Consider the following 23,377-nt stretch of genomic DNA (forward strand, 5'->3'; position numbering starts at 1 on the left):
CGAAGAGCTGTTATTGATCTGATTGTTTTGATGTGAGAATGTGGGCCTAGCTTTGGACTTACTTTCTGATTTTTTAAGGTAAGCCAGAAATTTATATTGTTTTTTTCCTGTTTTTTAAATATTGGCAACTCTAAGGCATTCTGGTCTGGCTGAAAAGCCCATGAGAGCATTTCAGGTGTGGAAAGCTGAGACACTGTGGCAAAAAAAAAAAAAAAAAAAAAAAAAAAAAAGTCCTACGTGAAAGATCTTTGTGAAAGAGACCCCAGTGGAAAGAAGTGGCTATCAAAAAGGATGTACTTTTTTTCTGAAGGGAGGAGAGAACTTTCACTTTGCTTATGGCTTTGTCTAAATACTGATGGAGATTGTGGATTCAAAAGTCTTCCATAGCCTTGGCAGCTCATGTCAATAGCCCTGGGTGATGACTGACATGCGGAATGTTAATTGTTAATTGACAACAGGAGTCGCTGTGCACTTCTCATGCAGGACTTCTGTCTTCAATGAGTTGTATTATGAAAATTAACTGTAAAACTTGTTCTCAAATGCTTTGTGTGTATGTGTGTAAATTGTTGAAATTTTTACTTAGTATAGAGTTGGTCTTCTGTGTATAAAGTTAATTGAAAATGAATCTTAATGGAGAATGGGACTAGGAATGGGAGAGGGAGGGGCTACAGGGTGGGAATGGGATTGGGAGGGTAGGTATGGTAAGAAGAATCACTATATTCCTAAAGTTGTACTTATGAAATTTGTACTCACTAAATAAAAGTTTCTTTGAAAAAACTATTGGCAATTAAACAAAATCATTCTGAAACTCTGCAGGCTAAACAAAACACTACTGAAGGTGGCATTGAGCCTACAAATCAGCAGTTTTTGACTTTCTGGAGTACACCATAGTTAATTCTTACTGTTTCCTTCAAGGGATAGTATAGATCAAATAGCAAAGCAACAACAGCAGAACAAACAAAAAACTCCCCAAGAAACAAAACAAAAAACAAAAATTACAAAAAAATGCTGTAAGATTTCTGGATACAAATGGTTTCAGTATAGCCTGCATGGTGCTGACAATGTCTACTCTTTCCCTTGTTTTAGGGTTTGGCCAGACGGGCCCAATGTCTCAACGAGCTGGTTACGATGCTGTTGCCTCTGCTGTTTCTGGTTTGATGCACATCACAGGGCCAGAGGTAGGTATTATTCTGTAGAATATTTCTATTTTTCCCCCTTTTTATATTACAGGGAGATTTCCCGTATTACTAATTCATAGGATAAATTTGAGTTAATTTTAGAAAGAAACCAGGGAAACTGATTTATTAAAGTAACATGGAAATGTTCATTACAAATGCACTCAAGATTACACATCACTGTGGTCCCACGTTGAAAACTTGAGTTATGTAATTGTTACCTAAAGCCTCAGGTGTAGTTTCTGATTTGTCATATGCATTAGATTCTGAAAGTGAAAAATATTACTTGGTTTTATGACATTCCTTTTCTATTGATGATGAATGGGGACATTTCTAAAACATACATAGATGGGCAAAACATAGTTGATTAGATCAAACAGTTGTCTCTTGAGGAAAGCTACATGATTTGAAAAAGAAAGTGAGAGTCTAGTAAAGAAAAATATTTTAAAGCAGTTTATAATAAACTGTATTGAGTGGCTTCAAAAAATCAGTTCTTGGGGCTGGCCTTATGGAGTAGTGGGTTAAGTCACTTCTTGGATTGCCTGCATCCCATATCCATGTGCCTGATTAGAATTCTGACTACTGCATACTTAACTATATTAAATTAATTAAAATCAACTCCCATGTGCTATATCTCTCACATTTATACATCTCTTCTTCCTTAATGAAGCCATTCATCTAAATAATAAATAGTCATTGCATGCATTCCTTTCTGTGTACTGGGAACTGTGATAGGCACCAAGAATTAAACATCCAACAAGATAAGTATAACCCTTGTCTTCCTGATGTTGTCGAGCGGGGAACACAAACATTAATCCAGAAAATGGCCAGCGCTGCGGCTCACTAGGCTAATCCTCCTCCTTGCGGCGCCAGCACACCGGGTTCTAGTCCTGGTCGGGGTGCCAGATTCTGTCCCAGTTGCCCCTCTTCCAGGCCAGCTCTCTGCTGCGGCCCGGGAGTGCAGTGGAGGATGGCCCAAGTGATTGGGCCCTGTACCCCATGGGAGATCAGGAGAAGCACCTGGCTCCTGCCATCGGATCAGCGCGGTGCGCTGGCCGCGGCGGCCATTGGAGGGTGAACCAACGGCAAAGGAAGACCTTTCTCTCTGTCTCTTTCTCTCACTGTCCACTCTGCCTGTCAAAAATAATAATAATAATAATAATCCAGAAAATATTCCTTATATACAAGTAAAAAAATCTTTGAAGGAGAGTGCAGAATGCTATTAACATATGTAACAGTGTGTCTTAGACAGGTGCTATCCTGGAGATTTTCACAAAATGTGACTTGACAGCAAAGCACAAAAGCAAATTGGAAGGAATCAGGCCATGCTGGGAGTCCCACTTAAGAAAGTCGTTTTATCTTACTAGCAACACGTTATAATTCCATAAGCCTGTCAGCCAAAGTTGCAAGGAGAGATCACTTCTGAGGGCCCTGGCTCATGTGCTTAACTGGCCAATGCAAGTGTACTTTTGCCAGTTATATCATGTTATATTTGGACTTTTATCACACATTTGTGGGTGAGTGTCTGTGTTGTGGCATAACTCCAGGTTGTCATTTGACTGACTGGACCTTCGTTTCTCTATTACCACCCTACACAGTGGAGACTAATGCCAATATGTCAGTTAGGGAAGGCTTCTCTGAGGCCCAGATACTCAAGGTGGAACCCAAATAGGCATCTACCTGGTGATCAGAGAACAATACTGTGCATGAGTGTAGGAGCTGGCAGGTGTGAGAAAGTGAAAGTAGTCAAGTGTCATGTGAGTATTGTGAACTGGCAAAGAAGCAGGAAAAATGAGGCTGGAGAGGTAGGGACTAGTGGCAAAACTTACTGTTTGTGGACTTAATATAATACTTAATAGTTTTATGAGATAAGAAGGTAGATATTTCATATAATTTTAAGCATATGATCTATAAATTTCTTCCTGGAAATTGAGTGTTGTTCCAAAGATGTAGACTAGAAATATGAAAAGTCTAAAAATACATGCTTTTCTATAATAGTTTAATAATGCCATTTTTATCCAATAGGGAGCACACATAAATATTTAAACTAGGATAAAATCTTTGAAATCCAAAGCAAACTATTTAGCATTGACAGTTTATCTTTGGATAAATTCTAGCCTTTTAGGTATACTGTGGTATTGTCAGACAAGATTACTTTTTAATTATGGAGGAAAAAAATAACCAATTTTGAGTATCTATACTGTATTGGATCCATGCTAGATATCTTACATATATTATAATCTTTTTTGGTCTTCATATTGATCCTTCCAGGTAGATATTGCTGTATTCCGGAACTGAAGCTTAGAGACTTAAATAACTCGTCCAACCTTCTCGGGTATATAGAATGCTAAAGCCAGACTTTGAATACAAGTCTGCTTTTCTCCTGTAGTTTATACTTAAAAATTATTTATTTATATTTTAATTGGCAGACATATAATAATTGTGCATGTTTATGGGGCACAGTGTGGTATTTCAATACATGTTTGCAGAGTGTATTGATCAGATCTGGGTAATTAGCATATCTGATACTTTGACATATATCATCTCTTCATGTTGGAAATATTCAAAATCCTTTCTAGCTATTTCAAAATATTCAAATAGTTGTTGTCAAACGGAGGCAACCAACCTACTATGCTGTAGAACACAAGAAGTTATTCCTCCTATCCAACTGTACCTCTGTACCTGTCTCTATCAACCCCACTTCCTACCCTTCCCAGGCTGTGGTAACCATAATTCCATTTTCTATTACTGTGAAATCAACTTTTTAGCTTCAACACATAAGTGAGAACAAGCAATATTTATCTCTCTGTTAATGACTTATTTCATTTTACATAATGTCCTCTAGGCTTTTCTGTATTGTCACAAATGACATAATTTCATCCATTTTTATGACTGAACAATACTTCATAGTGCATATATACAACACATTTTATTTATCCATTCATCTTTCAATGGGCACTTCATTGGTTGAGTCCATATCTGGCAGTTGTGAATAGTGTTGCAATACAGTCAGTGTAGGAAGCTCTTAGGCATATTAATTTCATTTCTTTTGGATATATGTGTAGTAGTGGAATTCCTGTATCATATGATAGTTCTATTTTTTAGGTTTTTGAGGATCTCCATGCTACTTTTTTTTTTTGACAAGTAGAGTTAGAGAGAGAGAGAGACAGAGAGAAAGGTCTTCCCTTTTCTGTTGGTTCACCCCCACAAGTGGCTGCTATGGCCGGCACGTGGCTGGTGGACTGCGCCGATCTGGAGCCAGGAGCCAAGTGCTTCCTCTTGGTCTCCTATGTGGGTGCAGGGCCCAAGGACCTGGGCCATCCTCCTCTGCACTCCCGGGCCACAGCAGAGAGCTAGACTGGAAGAGGAGCAACTGGGACAGAATCTGGTGCCCCAACCGGGACTAGAACCTGGGGTGCCAGCACTGCAGGTGGAGGATTAACCAAGTGAGCCATGGCGCCAGCCCCTCCATGCTACTTTCTATAATGGATGTGCTATTTTATGTTTTTTTTTTTTTCCTTTTTTTATTTTTTGACAGGCAGAGTGGACAGTGAGAGAGAGAGAGAGAGACAGAGAGAAAGGTCTTCCTTTTGACATTGGTTCACCCTCCAATGGCCACCGCAGCCGGCGCGCTGCGGCCGGCACACCGCGCTGATCCGTAGCCAGGAGCCAGGTACTTATCCTGGTCTCCCATGGGGTGCAGGGCCCAAGCACTTGGGCCATCCTCCACTGCACTCCCTGGCCACAGCAGAGAGCTGGCCTGGAAGAGGGGCAACCAGGACAGAATCCGGCGCCCCAACCGGGACTAGAACCTGGTGTGCTGGCGCCGCAAGGCGGAGGATTAGCCTAGTGAGCCAAGGCACCGGCCGCTATTTTATGTTCTTACCAACAGTGTATGCAAGTTCTTTCTCTCTGCATCTTGCTGGCATTTATTTTATGTCATTTTGATGATGATCATTTTAACTTCGGTGAGATAAAATCTCACTGTAGTTTTGATTTGCATTTCCTTGATGATTAACAATTTTGAAAATTTTTATATGCTTGTTAGGCATTTTTGTATCTTTTAAAAAATGTTCTATTCCTATGATTTTCCCATTTTTAGTTGGATTATCTTCTTTTCTGTTGAGTTCCTTATGTATTCTGGATATTAATCCTTTGTCAGATGAATAGTTTGCAGGCATTTTTTCCCCATTCTATAGGTTTTCTCTTAGTTCTGTTGATTACTTCATTTGCTATGCAGAAGTTTTAGTTTGTAATAAACCTATCTGTCTATTTTTTATTTTGTTACCTGTGCTTTTGGGATAAAATCTAAAAAAATTAACCTAGACCAATGTTTTGAAGTGTTTTCCTAATGTTTTTTTTTCTAGTAGTTCAATAGTTTTTAGAAGTTACATTTAAATTTTTATCCATTTTGAGTTGATTTTCACATATATATTCTAAAATGATCCCCAGTAGGATATAAATCTCAAAAGAAATCTCTGGTCGCTTTTTATCACAGCCATATCTCTATACAGAGATTGTACATTAGTAAGCACCCAATAAATGTATATTTAATGAATAAATGAGTACCTGACACTGTGCTATGTGATCTTAGACATCCCACATAGCTTTCTGAGCTTCGGTGGAGTTCATTTGTAGTGGAGCTCATGTACCTTCTTTGTAAAATATTGTAAAGAACAAATAAAATATGTCTTATAAAATGTATAATGTAAGGTACTACAATAAGAATGACAAATTTCTTAGCGTATCTGCATATTCCTAGATCTACCCTCAGAGATTGGTTAGACCTCACAAATATTTGTGTTTAAAGATAGGCTGGGGTGCTTCTGGGCAGTTTGTATATCATACTTGGAAAAAAGCTATTTTTTTAGAAAACTTTTATAGGCCGGCGCCACGGCTCACTAGGCTAATCCTCCACCTTGCAGCTCTGGCACACGGGGTTCTAGTCCCGGTTGGGGCGCCGGATTCTGTCCTGGTTGCCCCTCTTCCAGGCCAGCTCTCTGCTGTGGCCAGGGAGTGCAGTGGAGGATGGCCCAAGTATTTGGGCCCTGCACCCCATGGGAGACCAGGAGAAGTACCTGGCTCCTGCCTTTGGATAGGCGCGGTGCGCCAGCCACAGAGTGCCGGCTGCGGCGGCCATTGGAGGGTGAACCAACGGCAAAAAGGAAGACCTTTCTCTCTGTCTCTCTCTCTCACTATCCACTCTGCCTGTCAAAAAAAAAAAAAAAAAAAAAACAAAAAACAAAAAAAACCTTTTATTTAATAAATATAAATTTCCAAAGTACAACTTTGGGATTATAGTTGTTTTTCCCCCCATAACCACCCTCCCACCTGCAAACCATCCCATCCCATCTCCTACTCCCTCTCCCATCTTATTCTTATTTAAGATTCATTTTTAATTATTTTTATATTTAGAAGATCAACTTAGTATATACTAAGTAATGATTTCACCAGATTGCACCCACACAGACACAAAAGGAATAAAATACTGTTTGAATGCTAGTTTTACCATTAATTTGCATAGTACAACACATTAAGGGCAGAGATCCTTCATGGGGAGTAAGTGCACAGTGACTCCCGTTGTTAACAATTGACACTCTTATTTATGACGTCAGTAATCACCTGAGGCTCTTGTCATGAGCTGGAAGCCTCTTGAGTTCACAAACTCTGATCCTATTTAGACAAGGCCATAATCAAAGTGGAAGTTCTCTCCTCTCTTCAGAGAAAGGCACCTCTTTCTTTGATGGCTTGTTCTTTCTGCTGGGATCTCACTCACAGAGATCTTTCATTTAGGTCATTTTTAAATTTTTATTTATTTATTTATTTTTGCCACGATGTCTTGGCTTTCCATGCCTGTGAAACTCTCATGGGCTCTTTAGCCAGATCTGAATGCCTTAAGGACTGACCCTGAGGCCAGAGTGTTGTTTAGGGCTTTTGCCATTCTATGAGTCTGCTATGTATCCTGCTTCCCATGTAGGATGTGATCAGTTTAAGTTCATAATTGATCAAAAAGATAGGATTAAGTGTCAAAGGGATTACATAAATAAGACCAGTGTCTGCAAATAATTGATAGAATTAAAAAGGAGCGAGTGATCCTACATGGGAAGCAGGATATACAGCAGACTCTTTTTAATTCTTTATCTAAGAGTCTACAATATTAGTCATACTTCTATCCTCACTCCACTTTCTTCTCCTTAGAATCTATAATTGTTATCACTTTTTGATTGCATCCTCTCAGACCTATTCTTTTCAAAACCAAGCAAAATAATTTTTCCCTTATGTTTTCAAAAACACAACTAGCTGTCAGGGAAATGCAAATTAAAACCACAATGAAGTTTCACCTCACCCCCCATTAGAATGTCTTTTGTACAATAATCAACAAACAACAAATGCTAGTGAGGATGTGGGGGAAAAAGTACCCTAATCCACTGTTGGTTGGAATATAAACTGGTTACATCCACTGTGGAAGACAGTATGGAGATACCTCAGAAATCTGAATATAGACCTACCGTATGACCCAGCCATCCCACTCCTGGGAATTTACCCAAATGAAATGAAATTAGCATGGAACAGTTATCTGTACCCCATGTTTTTTGTAGCTCAAATCACAATAGATAAGGTATGGAATTAACTGAAGTCTGCATAAAGAAATTATGGGATATATATATACCATGGAGTACTACACATGTGTAAAAAAAATGAAATTCTGTGACTTGCAACAAAATTGATGCAACTGGGAAACATTATACCTAGTGAAATGAGCCAGTCCCCAAGAGACAAAACCTATGTTTTCCCTGATCTGTGGTAACTAATAGAGTACTTATAACCACGGCTCACTTGGCTAATCCTCCTCCTGCGGTGCTGACACCCCGGGTTCTAGTCCCGGTTGGGGCGTTAGATTCTATCCCGGTTGCTCCTCTTCCAGTCCAGTTCTCTGCTGTGGCCTGGGAGTGCAGTGGAGGATGGCCCAAATGCTTGGGCCCTGCACTGCGTGGGAGACCAGGAGGAAGCACCTGGCTCCTGGCTTTGGATTGGCACAGTGCGCCAGCCGCAGTGCGCCGACCGTAGCAGCCATTTGTGGGGTGAACCAACGGAAAGGAAGACCTTTCTTTCTCTCTCTCTCTCTCTCTCTCTCTCTGTCTAACTCTGCCTGTCCAAAAAAAAGAAAAAACAAACAAAAAAAACCAAGGTAATCTATGGAAGTGAAGTTGATACTTTGAGACATGATGACTTTGAACAACCCTTGTCTCGACTGTTGAAGAACAGTTGTTTTTCCATACTATTTGTTGAACTTTTTACTTAGTGTAAGGTTAATCTTATATGCATAAAGTTAATTAAAAATAGATGTTAGTAAAAAATAGTGGGAACAGAAGAGGCAGCAAGAAGAAAGGGGGGAGGGAGGAAAAGTGGCAAAAATCACTATGTTCCTAAATTTTTATTTATGAAATGTATGAAGTTTGTATACCTTAAATAAAAGATTTATAGGTTTAAAAAGTAATTTTAATGGACCATTAAAATGATTAAATATACAAGATTAAATATTGAACCTTTTCTTAATTCATATAGCTTTCTAAGGTTATACTAATTTAACAAAAGTGACAATTTCTTAGTTAGAATTATTGGTTGAATGGGCTGGCATTTTGTTGTAGCAGGTTAAGCTACCAAGTATGATGCCTTCATCTCATATGGGCACTAGTTCAAGTCTTGGCTACTCTGCTTCTGATCCAGCTCCCATTTGATGCCTGAGAAGCAACAGAAGATGACCAAGTACTTTGGCCCCTAACCCACATGGAACATTGGTATGAAACTCCTGGCTTCACCCTACCAGCCTTGGTTGTTGTTGCTGTTTGGGGAGTGAGCTATCATATGGAAGATATAGCATTCTCGAGGAGAAGATACTTTAAAAAAAGTGGAAAGAGTGCAGGCTAAGGGAAACGTTAGGGAGAAAACAGCAGAGGAAACTCTATACAAATTGGAAGAACACAGTGGACCTACATGGAGGTAGAGGATACCTACAACTTAGGACCCCAGCATCCAAGAGCCTCCACACCAGCATTGGAGAGTGAGATGAGACCAGACTGCAGCAGCCCAAGCCATTGGTGAGAAAGTTGCAGGAAAGGCCTAGAGGGAATCTGGCCTGGAGCCCCATGGGGGATAGTGTACCCACCAAACTAGAGGAGAAAAACAGTGGGTCACATAAGAAATCAAAAGAGAAATCAGAAAATTTCTGGAAACAAATGAAGATGACAATACAACATATCAAACTTATGGGATACAGCTAAAGCAGTGTTAAGAGGAAAGTTTATAGCAATTAGTGCTTACATCAAGAAATTGGAAAGGCACTACATAAATGAGCTGTCAGTAGATCTCAAGGATCTAGAAAAACAACACCAAACCAAAGCCAAAACTATTAGGAGAAAAGAAATAATTAAAATTAGAGAAGAAATAAAAAATTTAATCCAAAAAAATTACAAAAGATCAGTAAAACAGAGTTGTTTCTTTGAAAAAATAAACAAAATTGACACACCATTGGCCCAATTACCTAAAAAAAGGAGAGAGAAGACCCAAGTCATTAAAATTAGAGATGAAGAAGGAAATGTAACAACAGACACAATAGAAATAAAAAGAATTATTAGAAATTACTACAGAGAGCTGTATGCCAACAAACTGGGAAACTAAAAGAAATGTATAGATTCCTAGACACACACAACCTACTTAAATGGAGCCATGAAGACATAGAAAACCTAAACAGACCCATAACCAAGGTGGAAATTGAATCAATAATTAAGACCCCACCACCAACAAAAAAAAAGCCTAAGACTGATGGATTCACCGCTGAATTCTACCACACATTTAAAGAAAAACTAACACCAATTCTTCTCAAGTTATTCAAAATAATTGAAAGGCAGAGAATCCTCCCAAATTCTTTCAGTGAAGCCAGCATCATTGATTCCTAAACCTGAAAAAATATGCAAAGGAGAAAGGGAATTACAGACCAATTTCCCTGATGAACATAGATGCAAAAATCCTCAACAAGATTCTAGCAAATTGAATCCAACAACACATCAGAATTATTATCCACCCAGAGCAAGTGGGATTTATCCCTGGTATTCAGGGATTCATTCGCAAATCAATGTGATACATCACATTAACCAACTGTAGAATAAAAATTATATGATTATCTCAATACCTGCAGAGAAGCATTTGATAAAATACAACATTTTTTCATGATGAAAATTCTAAGCAAATTGAATATAGAAGGAATATTCCCCAACACAATCAAGAAAATTTATGACAAACTCATGGCCAGCGTCCTGTTGAATGGGGAAAAGTTGGAAGCATCCGCACTGAGATCTGGAACCAGATAAGAATGCCTACTGTCAACAGCACTATTCAATATTGTCCTGGAGTTTTATCCAGAGCCATTAGGCAAGAAAAAGTAATCAAAGGGATACAAACTGGGAAGGAGGAAGTCAACCTATCCGTATTTGTAGATGACATGATTCTATATATAGGAGATCCAAAAGACTCCACTGAGAGACTATTGGAACTCATAGAAGAGTTTGGTAAAGCAGCAGAATATAAAATCAATATACAAAAATTAACAGCCCTGGTATATACAGACAATGCCACAGCTGAGAAAAAACAGCTAAGATCAATCCCATTCACAATAGCTACAAAAAAAAAACCAAAAACCAAAAACCAAAAAACAAAAAAACAAACAAACAAAAAAACAAACTGGGAATACACTTAATCAAGGATGTCAAAGATCTCTACAATGAAAATTACAAAACATTAAAGATAGAGAGAAAGATACAGAAAAACAGAAACACCTTCCATGTTCATGGATTGGAAGAATCATTATCATCAAGATGTCCATTCTTCTGAAAGCAATTTACAGATTCTATGAAATACCAATCAAAATATGCAAAAACATTCTTCTCAAATCTAGAAAAAATGATGCTGAAATTAATATGGAAACACAGGATACCTTGAATAACTAATGCAATCTTATACAACAAAAACAAAGCTAGAGGCATAACAGTACCAGATTTCAAGACATACTACAAGGCAGTGTTAATCAAAACAGCCTAAGGGCTGGCACTGTGGCATAGTGAGTTAAAGCCCTGGCCTAAAGTGCTGGCATCCCATATGGGCACCAGTTCTAGTCCTGGCTGCTCCTCTTCCTATCCAGCTCTTTGCTATGGCCTGGGATAGCGGTAGAAGATGGCCCAAGTCCTTGGGCCCCTGCACCCACGTGGGAGACCCAGAAGAGGTTCCTGGCTCTTGGTTTCGGATCAATGCAGCTCTGGCTGTTGCGGCCATCTGGAGGAGTGAACCAGCGGATGGAAGACTTCTCTCTCTGCCTCTACCTCTCTCTGTAACTCTGTTTTTCAAATAAATAAAATAAATCTTAAAAAAACAACAACAACCCTGTACTGGTACAAAAATAGATGGATAGACAAATAGAACATAATAGAAAAGCCAGAAATCAATCCTCGCATCTACAACCAACTTATATTTGACTACGGTCTGAAACCAATCCCTTGAGTAAGGACAGTCTCTTCAACAAATGATGCTGGGAAAACTGGATTTCCACATGCAGAAGTATGAAGCAAGACTCCTACTTTACACCTTACATGAAAATCCATTCAAAATGGATTAAAGACCTAAATCTATGACCTGATACTATCAAATTACTGGAAAACATTGAGGAAACCTTGCAAGACATTGGCACAGGCAGAGAGTTATTGGAAATGACCTCAGAGGCATAGGTAATCAAAGCCAAAATTAACAACTGGGATTACATCAAATTGAGAAGTTTTTGTACTGCAAAAGAAACACTCAGGAAAGTAAAGGGGCACCCTGACAGAATGGGAGAAATTATTTGCAAACAATGTAACTGATACAGGATTAATAACCAGAATATATAAAGAGATCAAGAAACTCTACAACAACAAAACAACCCAATTAAGAGATGAGCCAAGGACTTAAACAGACATTTTTCAAAAGAGGAAATCCAAATAGTCAACAGACATATGAATAAATGCTCAGGATTACTAGCTATCAGAGAAATGCAAATCAAGAACACAGTGAGGTTTCACCTCCCTGTGGTTAAGGTTAAAATGGCTTTCAGAAAGAAATCAACAAACAATAAATGCTGGTGTGAATGTGGGGAAAGGGTTCCCTAATCCACTGTTGGTGGGAATGTAAACTGGTAAAACCACTATGGAAATCAGTTTGGAGATACCTCAGAAATCTGAATATAGACCTACCATATGACCCAGCCATCCCACTCCTGGGACTTTACCCAAGGGAAATGAAATCAGCAAATAAAGGTGTTATCAGCACCCTCATGTTTATTGCTACTCAATTCACAATAGCTAAGACATGGAATCAACCTAAATGTTGATTTACTGAAGACTGGATAAAGAATTATTGGACATTTACTTCACTGGATAAAGAATTATGGGATATTCCACTGTGGAATACTACACAGTGGTAAATAAAATGACATCTGGTCATTTACAACAATACTGATGAATCTGGAAAACATCATACTTAATGATATAAGCCAGTCCCAAAGGGAGAAATACCATATGTTCTCCCTGATCTGTGATAATTAATAGAGTGCCTAAAAGGAAATCTGTAGAAGTGAAATTGACACTTTGAGAAGCAGTGTCTTGGGTTGACTGTCAAGGAACAGTTTTTTTTTTTTTTTTTTTTTTTTTTTTCCTTAATGGACAATGGGCTGGGAATGGGAGAGGTAGGAAGAGGTGGGATGGGCGTAGGGGTGGGAGGGTGGGTAAGGTGGGAAGAATCACTATATTTGTAAAGTTGTACTTAAGAAATTTGTAGTCATTAAATAAAAAGTTTCTTTGTGGGGAAAAAAGATATATCATTGTCTCTCTCTCTCTCCATAATTCTGCTTTTCAAATAAATAAATATATCTCTCCTATTAAAAAAAGTTTGGCCCAAATATTTTTAAAAAAGAATTAATGGTGGTATAATATTTTCAGTTTTATTTATACTTTATTTAAAAGTAACTATTTTTAATTTGAAAAAGCAGAGAGGCACAAAGAGAGGGAGATATCTTCCATCTAATGGTTTACTTACCAAATACATGCGATAGCCAGGGTTAGGCCAGGCTAAAGCCAGGAGACCCAGACTAAATCCAGGTCTGTTACATGGGTGATCAGGACCTCAATATTCGAGTAATAACCTACTGTCTCCTGGGGTGTGTATTATCAGAAAGTTAGAATTGGAAAAGAGGTAGGATTTGAACCCAGGCACTCTGATATGGGAAGCAGATGTCCCACAGTGTTTTTTTTTTTTTTTTTTTTTTAAGATTTTATTTATTTATTTGAGAGGTAGAGTTACAGTGAGAGGGAGAGACAGAGAGTAAGGTCTTCCATCTGTTGGTTCACTCCCCAAATGGCTGCAACGGCTGGAGCTGCGCTGATCTGAAGCCAGGAGACAGGAGCTTCTTCTGGTCTCCCACATGGGTGCAGGGGCCCAAAGACTTGAGCCATCCTCTTACTGCTTTCCCAGGCGAAAGCAGAGAGCTAGATTGGAAGAGGAGCAACTGGGACTAGAACTGGCACCCATATGGGATGCTGGTGCTGCAGGTGGAGGATTAACCTACTGCGTCATTGCGCCAGCCCCAACCCAAAGTGTTTTAACCACTGTGACAAATGCCTGTTCTCTAAAAATAATTACTTTTGTAAACAATACAAATTCATTATAAAAGTTATACACTGCAGAAAACAGAAAGGAAAACAATGACTATCCTAATCTCACCATCCAGATGTTTCTAGAATTAATATTTAAATGGTGAGCATCAAACCAGGTTTCTATTGATGCTTAGATGTGGGCATATTCAGAGGCCACTAGATGAGCAGAAATAATTTTATAAGGATGAGATAATTTTAATTTAAAGAAAATAAATACAAAAGTTAACTGAATTTAATAAAGGAATATTGCAATGAAGTGCAAGGTATTTCTCCAATGTAGATAAATGCCTGTTCTTTACAAAATAGTTGCTACTAGAAGATAAGATAATTGCAAACCTATATGTTGGACTCAGTTCATGATTTAGCAATCTATTTGTTCAATTTTAAACATCGTCGATTGATTTAATGCTGTGAGGAATGTTTACTATTCTTCAATTTTTTCCCTTGTATCTTCTCCCCTCAGTTTGCAACTGGTGTTGTTTAAGTCCACTGGAATGGAGGTCAGAAGACCTGATTTTCCTATCTGGCTTTCTCATGATAACACAAAAGAGTCTTCAGAGGGTCAGATACCTAATTTGTTTCTTAGTAAACAGGAGCTATTCTTATGGTAAAACTGGAACAGGGAGGGAGGGGCAAATACCAGTTTGGAGGACGAGGGCTGGAAGGTGAAAGCCTGGAGAAGGCCATTTCCAAACTAGGGAGAGGGTTATTGATAAGACAGGGGAGTAGACTTTGGACCAGGCCTGGTTCTAAGATAAAGCTGGAATACCTGGGTGGGAGGGGGAGGTACAGTGAGATGGTGAAAAGTTGGGGCCGCAAATGTAGAAGGCAGAGGTTTTGGCTCAGGCTCTTGATTTCTAATGGAAACTTTGGAGGCCAAATCAGGAAGCTGGAAAGTGGGAAGTACACATAGAAGGTTTAGATCCATGATAGAAAAATCTTGAACAAACAGGATCTTCTTCCATTTTCCTGAATGCTCACAGAAGTGATAAAGATCTTGAATGTCATCAGGGCCAAACATACCATGGAGGGGCCACTTTGATTGATTGTTAAGGTCATACATGGGTATGTTCGATTATAGAGAAAGATGAAGAGGAATTTCCCATTCCGACTTAATAGTCAGATCAGTGGATATTAAGTGTTCTTGAAATCCCAGCAGTCTGGCTAACGAGAGGATATGGGAGCAGGGGGCGGGATTGTCACCCAAGAGCCCAGGGCTTAGCCTGTAGAAGAGAAACAGGAGGTTGAGTCGTCACCCACAGCCACTGTTGCCTGGACACAGCATCCGTAGACACTGAAAGCCTTTGGGAGTTGTGGTTGGCACCTAGTACTGGGACTTTCAGACAAGTGTAGACAAGAGTAGAACCACAACTCTAAGTACTAGTCACTGGGAGAACTTCCCGTTCTGTGTCTTACCTCAGAATTTGTAAGACTGGTGTGTGGATGGAGATCACGGAGTGTTTGGTGGTGTGGAAGGAGTCCCAGGGGTGTGTTTTGTGACTGGCAGAAATCCTGGACTCCAGAGCAGCTCAGAGATCCCTGAAGGGAGAGCGAAGTTACTGGGGAAGCTTGGATCCGAGTCACGCCACCAATGTAAGACTGCCACAAAACACACCAAACACCAGAGTAAGGGAAAGGGTTTATTGGAGGAAACCCAACAGACCGGAGAGAAGGGGCAAAGAAGGAACAGAAGCAGAAGGAGAGTGTAAGAGAGATCAAGAGAGAGGTAGACAGACAGATCAGGAGACGGAGAGACAGGGAGAGAATTCTGCTTTGATATGTCTGTTCACCACTAACACACTCGAACATTTTTCAAATTTTCTTTTATTAATCTTAAACAAAGTTATGTATTATAACATTTTATTTTTAAATTAAATTATAGTTCTATAATTTTTATAAGATTTCAACATAAAAAAATCCTAAAGATAAACTATTAGTTGATAATCATAGTTTTACAGTTAATGTTTATTACAATATATTTTAGGGTAGCTTCTAAATAATATTTTGTCAAGCAAAGAAAATTTTACCAAGAATTTTCAAGTATAATAACTATAGATGTGATAATAATCTTAAAAATACAACATTTTATAATGAAGAACATATTTTATTCCCCAACATCTCTCAGAAATATAATGTATAGGACGGATTTATAAAAATACATTTAAAAATTTATTAAAGCTATTGAATAATATATAATTATAACTGTGATAATGGTTTGAAGTTTGGAAATAATGAGACAATTCTGATGTTAATTAGAGCTGTTGTGTGACATAGTGCAAAGAGCTTTGGAATTACAGAGTTTGGATAAAGGCTCTGCCATTTATTATGGACATGACTTTAGAGAAGCTTTCAAATCAGCTGCTATGAGCATCCATTTTCCCATCTGTGAATTAGACCTATTTTCATGATTATTGTGAAGATTATACTTACTATAGTGCTAAAATAGAGTGTATATTCAATATAGAAATGCTTGAAATAATATCCTACATAGATTGATGTTCAATCCTGAGAAAGTGACATTGTTTTAGATTGTATCCAGTCTTAGTGAATTTCCTGTTATTTTCCAATGTTTTATCATCCTTTTTTTTATAGCACTCATCTTCATATGTGAAATTTTATTTATCATTACTAGTTTGTTATCTGTATTTAAAGTGTAATCTCCATGAGGGCAGGGATTGACTGTTACTGTACTCCCAGTGTCTATAACAAGGCCTTGAAAATATTTTCACAACTCAAATATTGATTGAAAACATAAATACATTTATGTGTGTGAAAATAACTAAATTCTGGGTTAGTCTGAGGAAACCACAAATAAATTTAAGGAATATAAGCAATTACATCTTTCCATATTACACAACTGACTTGTTTGTTGACTGAATTGACTGCTCAAATTAGCTTAATTATTTTAAATAGAATCTGATGAATAGACTGAATTCCAGGGACTGGTATTAGCACTACTGACATTGATTATTGAAGCTAATTTTTAAAAAGATTTATTTTATTTAATTGCAAAGGCAGAATGGCAGGGAGGGAAGGAGGGAGGGAGGAGGAGAGAGATATTGATCTTCCATCTGTTAATTCACTGTCCATATAACCATAGTGTCAGGAACTGGATCAGGCTGAAGCCAGCAGCCTGGAGCTCTATCTGGGTGTCCCGTGTGGGTGTCACTAGCTCAAGTACTTAGTCTCAATACTTAAGTACTTAGTACTTTTTTTTTTTTTTTTTTTGACAGGCAGAGTGGACAGTGAGAGAGAGAGACAGAGAGAAAGGTCTTCCTTTGCCGTTGGTTCACCCTCCAATGGCCGCCGCGGCCGGCGCGCTGCGGCCGGCGCACCGCGCTGATCCGATGGCAGGAGCCAGGAGCCAGGTGCTTTTCCTGGTCTCCCATAGGGTGCAGGGCCCAAGCACCTGGGCCATCCTCCACTGCACTCCCTGGCCACAGCAGAGAGCTGGCCTGGAAGAGGGGCAACCAGGACAGAATCCGGCGCCCCGGCCGGGACTAGAACCTGGTGTGCCGGCGCCGCTAGGCGGAGGATTAGCCTAGTGAGCTGCGGCGCCGGCCAAGTACTTAGTATTAATCTGCTTTCCCAGGTGCCTTAGCTGGAGCTGGATCAGAAGCAGAGCAGCTGGGACTTGAACTGACATTCTTAAATGGGATTCTGGTGTCACAAGTAGCAGCTTAACCTTCTGTGCCACAACCTACACTCCTATTGAAGCTAATTTGATGTTTCAACTGTAATTCCATAGAATTTATATCACAGTGTAGTTCTACATTGTTTTCCACAAGCTTGATCCCTAAATGAAATCTCCCTTCCTCCCTTACACAGACACACACACATATATTCACACACAGAAAATCTATCCCAATATTTCAATAAATATTTTTGTATCTTTTGAGTGGAAAAGCCATCTATTTGTGATAAATTCCTTTTTTTTTTGGAGAAAGCATTTCATTTTAGAAACATGATGCCTTATTTTGAAATATCTAGTGCTTACTAAAAATTTCTTTACATTGTAAAAGATCTTATAATCTCTTTTAGCTTAAGATTTCAGTTTTATTCTCTATCGCTGTTTCTTTGTATATCTCAAATGACTTTTTTTTTTAAAGATTTATTTATTTATTTGAAAGTCAGAGTTACACAGAGAGAGAAAGAGAGGCATAGAGAGAGAGATTTTCCATCTGCTAGTTCACTCTCCAATTGGCTGTAATGGCTGGAGCTGTGCCAATCCAAAGCCAGGAGCCAGGAGCTTCTTTCAGGTCTCCCATGCAGGTGCAGGGACCCAAGGACTTGAGCCATCTTCCACTGCGTTCCCAGGCTGCAGCAGAGAGCTGGATTGGAAGTGGAGCAGTCGGGGCTTGAACTGGCACCCATATGGGATGCTGACATGACAGACGGCAGCTTTACCCACTATGCCACAGCACCGGCCCCAAAAGACTTATTTTTTTTAAAGTACTTCTTTCTTAGGAAAAATTTTCTCTTTGAAAAATTTCATATATTCATCTTAAAGATTTTCTAGTTTTCATATGACATAAACAAAATATTTGCTTAAGCTTTGAAAGAGAATGGTAATGGAAGGATATGTCTTTTATTTGGACTTGTCCATAAGCTACAGTAGAAAAAAATAGCAGTAGGAGAGTTGTGTAAGAGATTATTTCTTTTTGTTTGGCTCGTTGAAAGAGTTCCCAGTAACAGGCTGTATTATTTGTGATCTTTACATTTGCTGTTTTCTCTTATTTTCAATCTCATTTCTTCCTGATCTTATCTTTTCACCATCACTGCCTAAGAAGGAGAGATTGGATATTGGTTAAAATAACTGTAATTTAATGAAATCTAAGTTTCTTTAAAGTTTACTCTCAGTTGACATATCCTCTTGAAGAATGCATGGTTATTTCTGAGAGAAAAAAAAAAAGAGAGGAGGAGATGATTTGCACATATCTCAAGAATCAAGTGAAATTAGAATTTCCTTTTCTCCAACATTTAGGGGTAGGTTAAGATCTTTTTTTTTTGGGAACAAGATACAGATGAAATTCATGCTTGTTCCTTGGTTTTAGTTTCCTATACCAAGGGGGCATTGCTGTTTTTGCCCTTTGGTTGTTTCTGCTCTTTCTATGGCTTGATGATCTTATAATAAAAATTCTATCAATGGAGCCCAGCCAGGTCAGTCACAGCATCAACCTATTTGTTTCTACTAAGTTCTTGATTTCTTTTCTTCTTCTTTTTTTTTTTTGAGGCCAACTCTGCTTTTATTTCACATTGATTTCTTAATTGAGTTGATACCTTGCTTTTATTCTTGTATTGTGAACTTCATGGTTCTTTGTAGTTGTTACTGGCTTAATGCATTGACTGTTCTCTTTGCTTTCCTTAGTAGAAGGCCTTGAACTACAAAGTGAATCTCAGTTTATCTCTTGATTATTTATATTATGCAGTTACTGGTCAAAGCAGAATAAATAAGTGGGATGAGGCAATATTTGAGTAATTTTTTTCATCTCAGTAACTTTATGTTGAAGATCAGAGATGTAAGTATATTCTCCTTTTTGAGATAAGGAAGACTCAGTACCTGTCTTTGGACTAGGACAGATTCTTAATGATCAGTAGTCCTTGTTGTAGCAGTAGTTATTTGTTACTACCTTTCTGAAGTCGAACAAATGTAATAGGATTAGAAATACATTATTTTTATTGCATATTTTATTTAACCAAATTATTTTTCATTTGATTCTCTTAATATCACCTATATTATTTTGATCTATGTCCATTCTTATTTTATATTACAGAAGGTCATATCAAGAAGGTCATTATAGTTCATTTATATATAGCAGTTGTTGGCCTTACTCTTTAATACTAAGCTGGGTTGTAAGTGCTAAAAAGGCCAGAAAAATATCAGCAAATTGAAAACATTTCAAGGAAATGTTAAGCAAAAAAGGAAGGATATTTTTTCTAATGCATGGCTGGCACATAATAGACACTCAGTAATGTTCTGAGCTCTTTGAAGATCTTTAAAGAGACAGGGATAAGCATCTTTCCTAGATGATTTAGAACTTTACTTGCATAAAAGCAGGGGAATTGGGGGGCTGGTGCAGTGTTGTAGCAGGTAAGGCCACTGTCGACAGTGCCGGCATCCCACATGGGCGCCTGTTCGAGTCCTGGCTGCTCCACTTCTGATCCAGATCTCTGCCATGGTCTGGGGAAAGCAGTAGAAGATGGCCTAAGTCCTTGGCCCCTGCACCTACATGGGAGACCCGGAAAAAGCTCCTGGCTTCTGGCTTTGGATCTGCACAGCTCCGGCCATTGCAGGCAGTTGGGGAGTGAACCATCGGATGGAAGACCTCTCTCTCTCACTCTTTCTCTCTCTCTCTCTCTGCCTCTCCTTCTCTCTGTGTGTAACTCTGACTTTCAAATAAATAAATAAATCTTAAAAAAAGGCAAGGGATTAGACCAACTGGTCATTTTATCTTTTATTTTTTTTAACAGAATGAGTTCAGCAGATGTGTGTTAAGATAGGATTGATTATATTCAGCTCTTGCTGTATATGCAAATTGATGTTGGTTTGTTTCAGAAGTTAGAGAAATTAATTTTTATATTTGTTTTTGATTCTATCCAACCCATAGCAGAGAAGGCACAGAAGATAACTAGGAAATGTTTTGTAATGAAACAGCATGGAAAGAAGTAAATAACTTTTCAACTGTTTTCTTAATCTATCCCTTAAAATATCACATTCCTCAAACCTCCATTCCATTTTCTCCCAGTCTTACCCTATTTAAACTCACAGGGACATCAGGCTAGATGATATTTTGGGCATCTCACTGTGGGAGCTAAGTCAAAACGATCTAGATGACCTTTAGCTACTAGACAAGAAAATAGTGTGATTGATGTATTAAGACATTTTTTATTTTTTTAAGATTTATTTATTTGAAAGTCAGAGTTACACATAGAGAGAAGGAAAGGTAGAGAGAGAGAGATAGAGAGGTCTTCTATCCGCTGGTTCATGCTTCAGTTGGCTGCAATGCCAGAGCTGTGCCAATCCGAAGCCGGGAGCCATGAGCTTCTTCCAGGTCTCCCACGTGGGTGCAGGGGCCCAAGGACTTGGGCCGTCTTCTGCTATCCCAGGCCATACCAGAGAGCTGTATCGGAAGTGGAGCAGCCGGGTTTCAAACCAGCGCCCATATGGGGATGCTGGCACTGCAGGCGGTGGCTTAACCCTCTATGCTACAGCGCCCACACCAAGACATTTTTTAAAATGTGTATTTTTGTGTACTTTTTAATTTAACAGGCTTCAGTGAACGGATTCTTTCAGTTACTTTCTGGAAAAGATTTTGGTTTACGTTTTTTGGCATGACAAAAGCATGTTTCTATGGACATACATTAGATTGTTCGTAGTTCATTTGGATTGCATAGAACAAAACATCCCACATGAGGGCTGATCATTTTTGACTGCAGCAGTAGAAATGACTAATCAATGCACCTATTTAAAATTGTTGCTCTTTAATTATTGTCTGGAAAGGGATGATGATGATTATTGAAATTTAATAAAATAACATATGGAGGCAATATGTTAGGCAAAAGAACAGAAGCTTTTGGGTCAGAAGTCTTGAATTCAAGTTCTAGTCATCTCATTCACTCTCTGTGACTTTGACAATTTATCTTCTAGGTATTTCTTTCACAGCTTTTAAAATGGGGCTAATATTGGTATCTGTAGCAAAACTGTTGAGAGTTAAATATGACCGCATATGTTAAAGTATTTGAAATGCAGGCAGTGTTACAAAAATATTATGGATATGAGAGACACCTGAGGAGTTTCTGGTTCTCTAAATACAACAGAGATAAGAATCCAAACCTGATCCTAAAGGCTTAAGAAAGGCAATTGGATCTGTCAGCATGGTAGAGGCAGCAGGTTTGGGGTCACTTGATTTTGCTAGTAAATGGTTCTATCTCACAGTATTTATTTAGCCTGGTGGTTCCTCAGTTCCTCATCTAGACAAGGATTGCCTTCTTCCAGGGATTGGTTGTGTGAAGAGTTAGATACTGGTTTTAAAAGTGTGCTATAGAATTTATTTAAGTCCAGCACCTCTAATTTACATCTTGAATGTTTGGAAGGACAGTACGTTTTATCTAATCGTTAGAAAGAAATGAATACTATTAGGTGACTAAGTATCCACAAGGGGTCCAGAGAATGACACAAATTATTTAGTTTACTCTCTTCTCTCCCTCACAGTCTTTCTTTTTTCTTACCTCTTTTGGAGTCTTGATTTGTCATGTTTTTGTTGGTGGCTTGTGCTCTGCTGAAGTTGAGCTTGAGGCATGTGGGTTAAGGATGGGGTGGGAGCTTCAAATCATTGAGGATGTGATGAAGAAGAACCTTTCTATTCCAGTGTCTAAGCCTGTGTAAGCCTGTCTCTTGCTGGTGTTGATCAGCACTTCACTAAATTTAGTGTTACACTGTTAACCTTCTTATCTCTGTTTTATTAGGGATCTATTTGCCAGTAACTATAAGGGGACTAATTTCTAAATGACTAGTATACCTTCCTGCATCCCTACCTTTACCGATAAGAGGATTGACCAGCAGTATCTTTTCAAGTTATAAATTGATGTGGGGTTGATACTTGGCATGACACTTAAGATGTTGGTTGGAATGCCTGCATCCCGTATTGGAGTGTCTGAGGTTGAGTCCTGACTCTGGTCTTGATTCCAGCTTTCTGGTAATGTGTACCCAGGTCATAGCTCAAGTAATTGGGTCCCTGTCACCATGTGGGAGACCTGAATTGAGTTCTTGGCTTTTGGCTTCTGCCTGGCCCAGCTCTGGCTGTTGAGGACATTTGGGGAGTAAACCAGGAGATGAGAGATTTTTGTTTATCTCTCTGCCTTTTAAATAAATAAATAATTTTTTAAAAATGATTTCATTTGGGCCCAAGGACTCCTTACTGTCACTGAATATGTGGATAATAGATTTTTGTTATGCCTGTTTATAGTTGAGACAGTGAAAGGAATAGACTGTGCTGCTGAGTGCAGTGCTTCAGCCATTAAATGTACTTCATGTAGGAGAAATATTACTTTTTGGAAATTTGGATGTGATAGTTGCAATGTTTTGGTTTCTGTTAGTGGCTGGTGTAGATTTTGTGTTTGGAACAGAAGGCACAGACACTATGTGGCTGCAGATTCTGTGTCCATGACATATGAAGCCTGTGACTGTAGTGACTGTGTTCTGTATGTCCTGAGACCCTTGTTTAATTTGGAGGTAGCATCCTGTTTTCCCCAAGCTGCCTTTTGTACTTCTACCTAACATATTTTTTCTACTGACTAGGGCTACTAGTCAAGCTAGTGGTGTTTTTTCATAATCAAAATATGACCTTCATATTTCCTGTAGTGGTTTTAGCAATTGATTTCATCGTCTTCATCCTCATTCAATAATCAAAGTCTATAAATTTAAGTTTATACTTCTCTCTTGAATTTATCCCCTTCTATGCCCTTGAT

The 23,377-nt window shown here is 38.7% G+C and overlaps 1 protein-coding gene across 3 annotated transcripts in view; it reads left to right on the plus strand.

Moving 5' to 3' along the window:
* Window positions 1-23,377, plus strand: part of SUGCT (succinyl-CoA:glutarate-CoA transferase) — an 825,030-nt gene that overhangs the window by 99,499 nt on the left and 702,154 nt on the right. For all 3 annotated transcript variants that reach the window (XM_017344447.3, XM_051853314.2, XM_008261668.4), the window contains exon 7: window positions 1,087-1,178. In XM_017344447.3, coding sequence (XP_017199936.2) covers window positions 1,087-1,178 — 92 coding nt within the window. The remainder of the gene's footprint in view (window positions 1-1,086; window positions 1,179-23,377) is intronic.

The sequence above is a fragment of the Oryctolagus cuniculus genome, chromosome 16 (assembly GCF_964237555.1).
Source record: "Oryctolagus cuniculus chromosome 16, mOryCun1.1, whole genome shotgun sequence".
NCBI classification, from domain to species: domain Eukaryota; kingdom Metazoa; phylum Chordata; class Mammalia; order Lagomorpha; family Leporidae; genus Oryctolagus; species Oryctolagus cuniculus.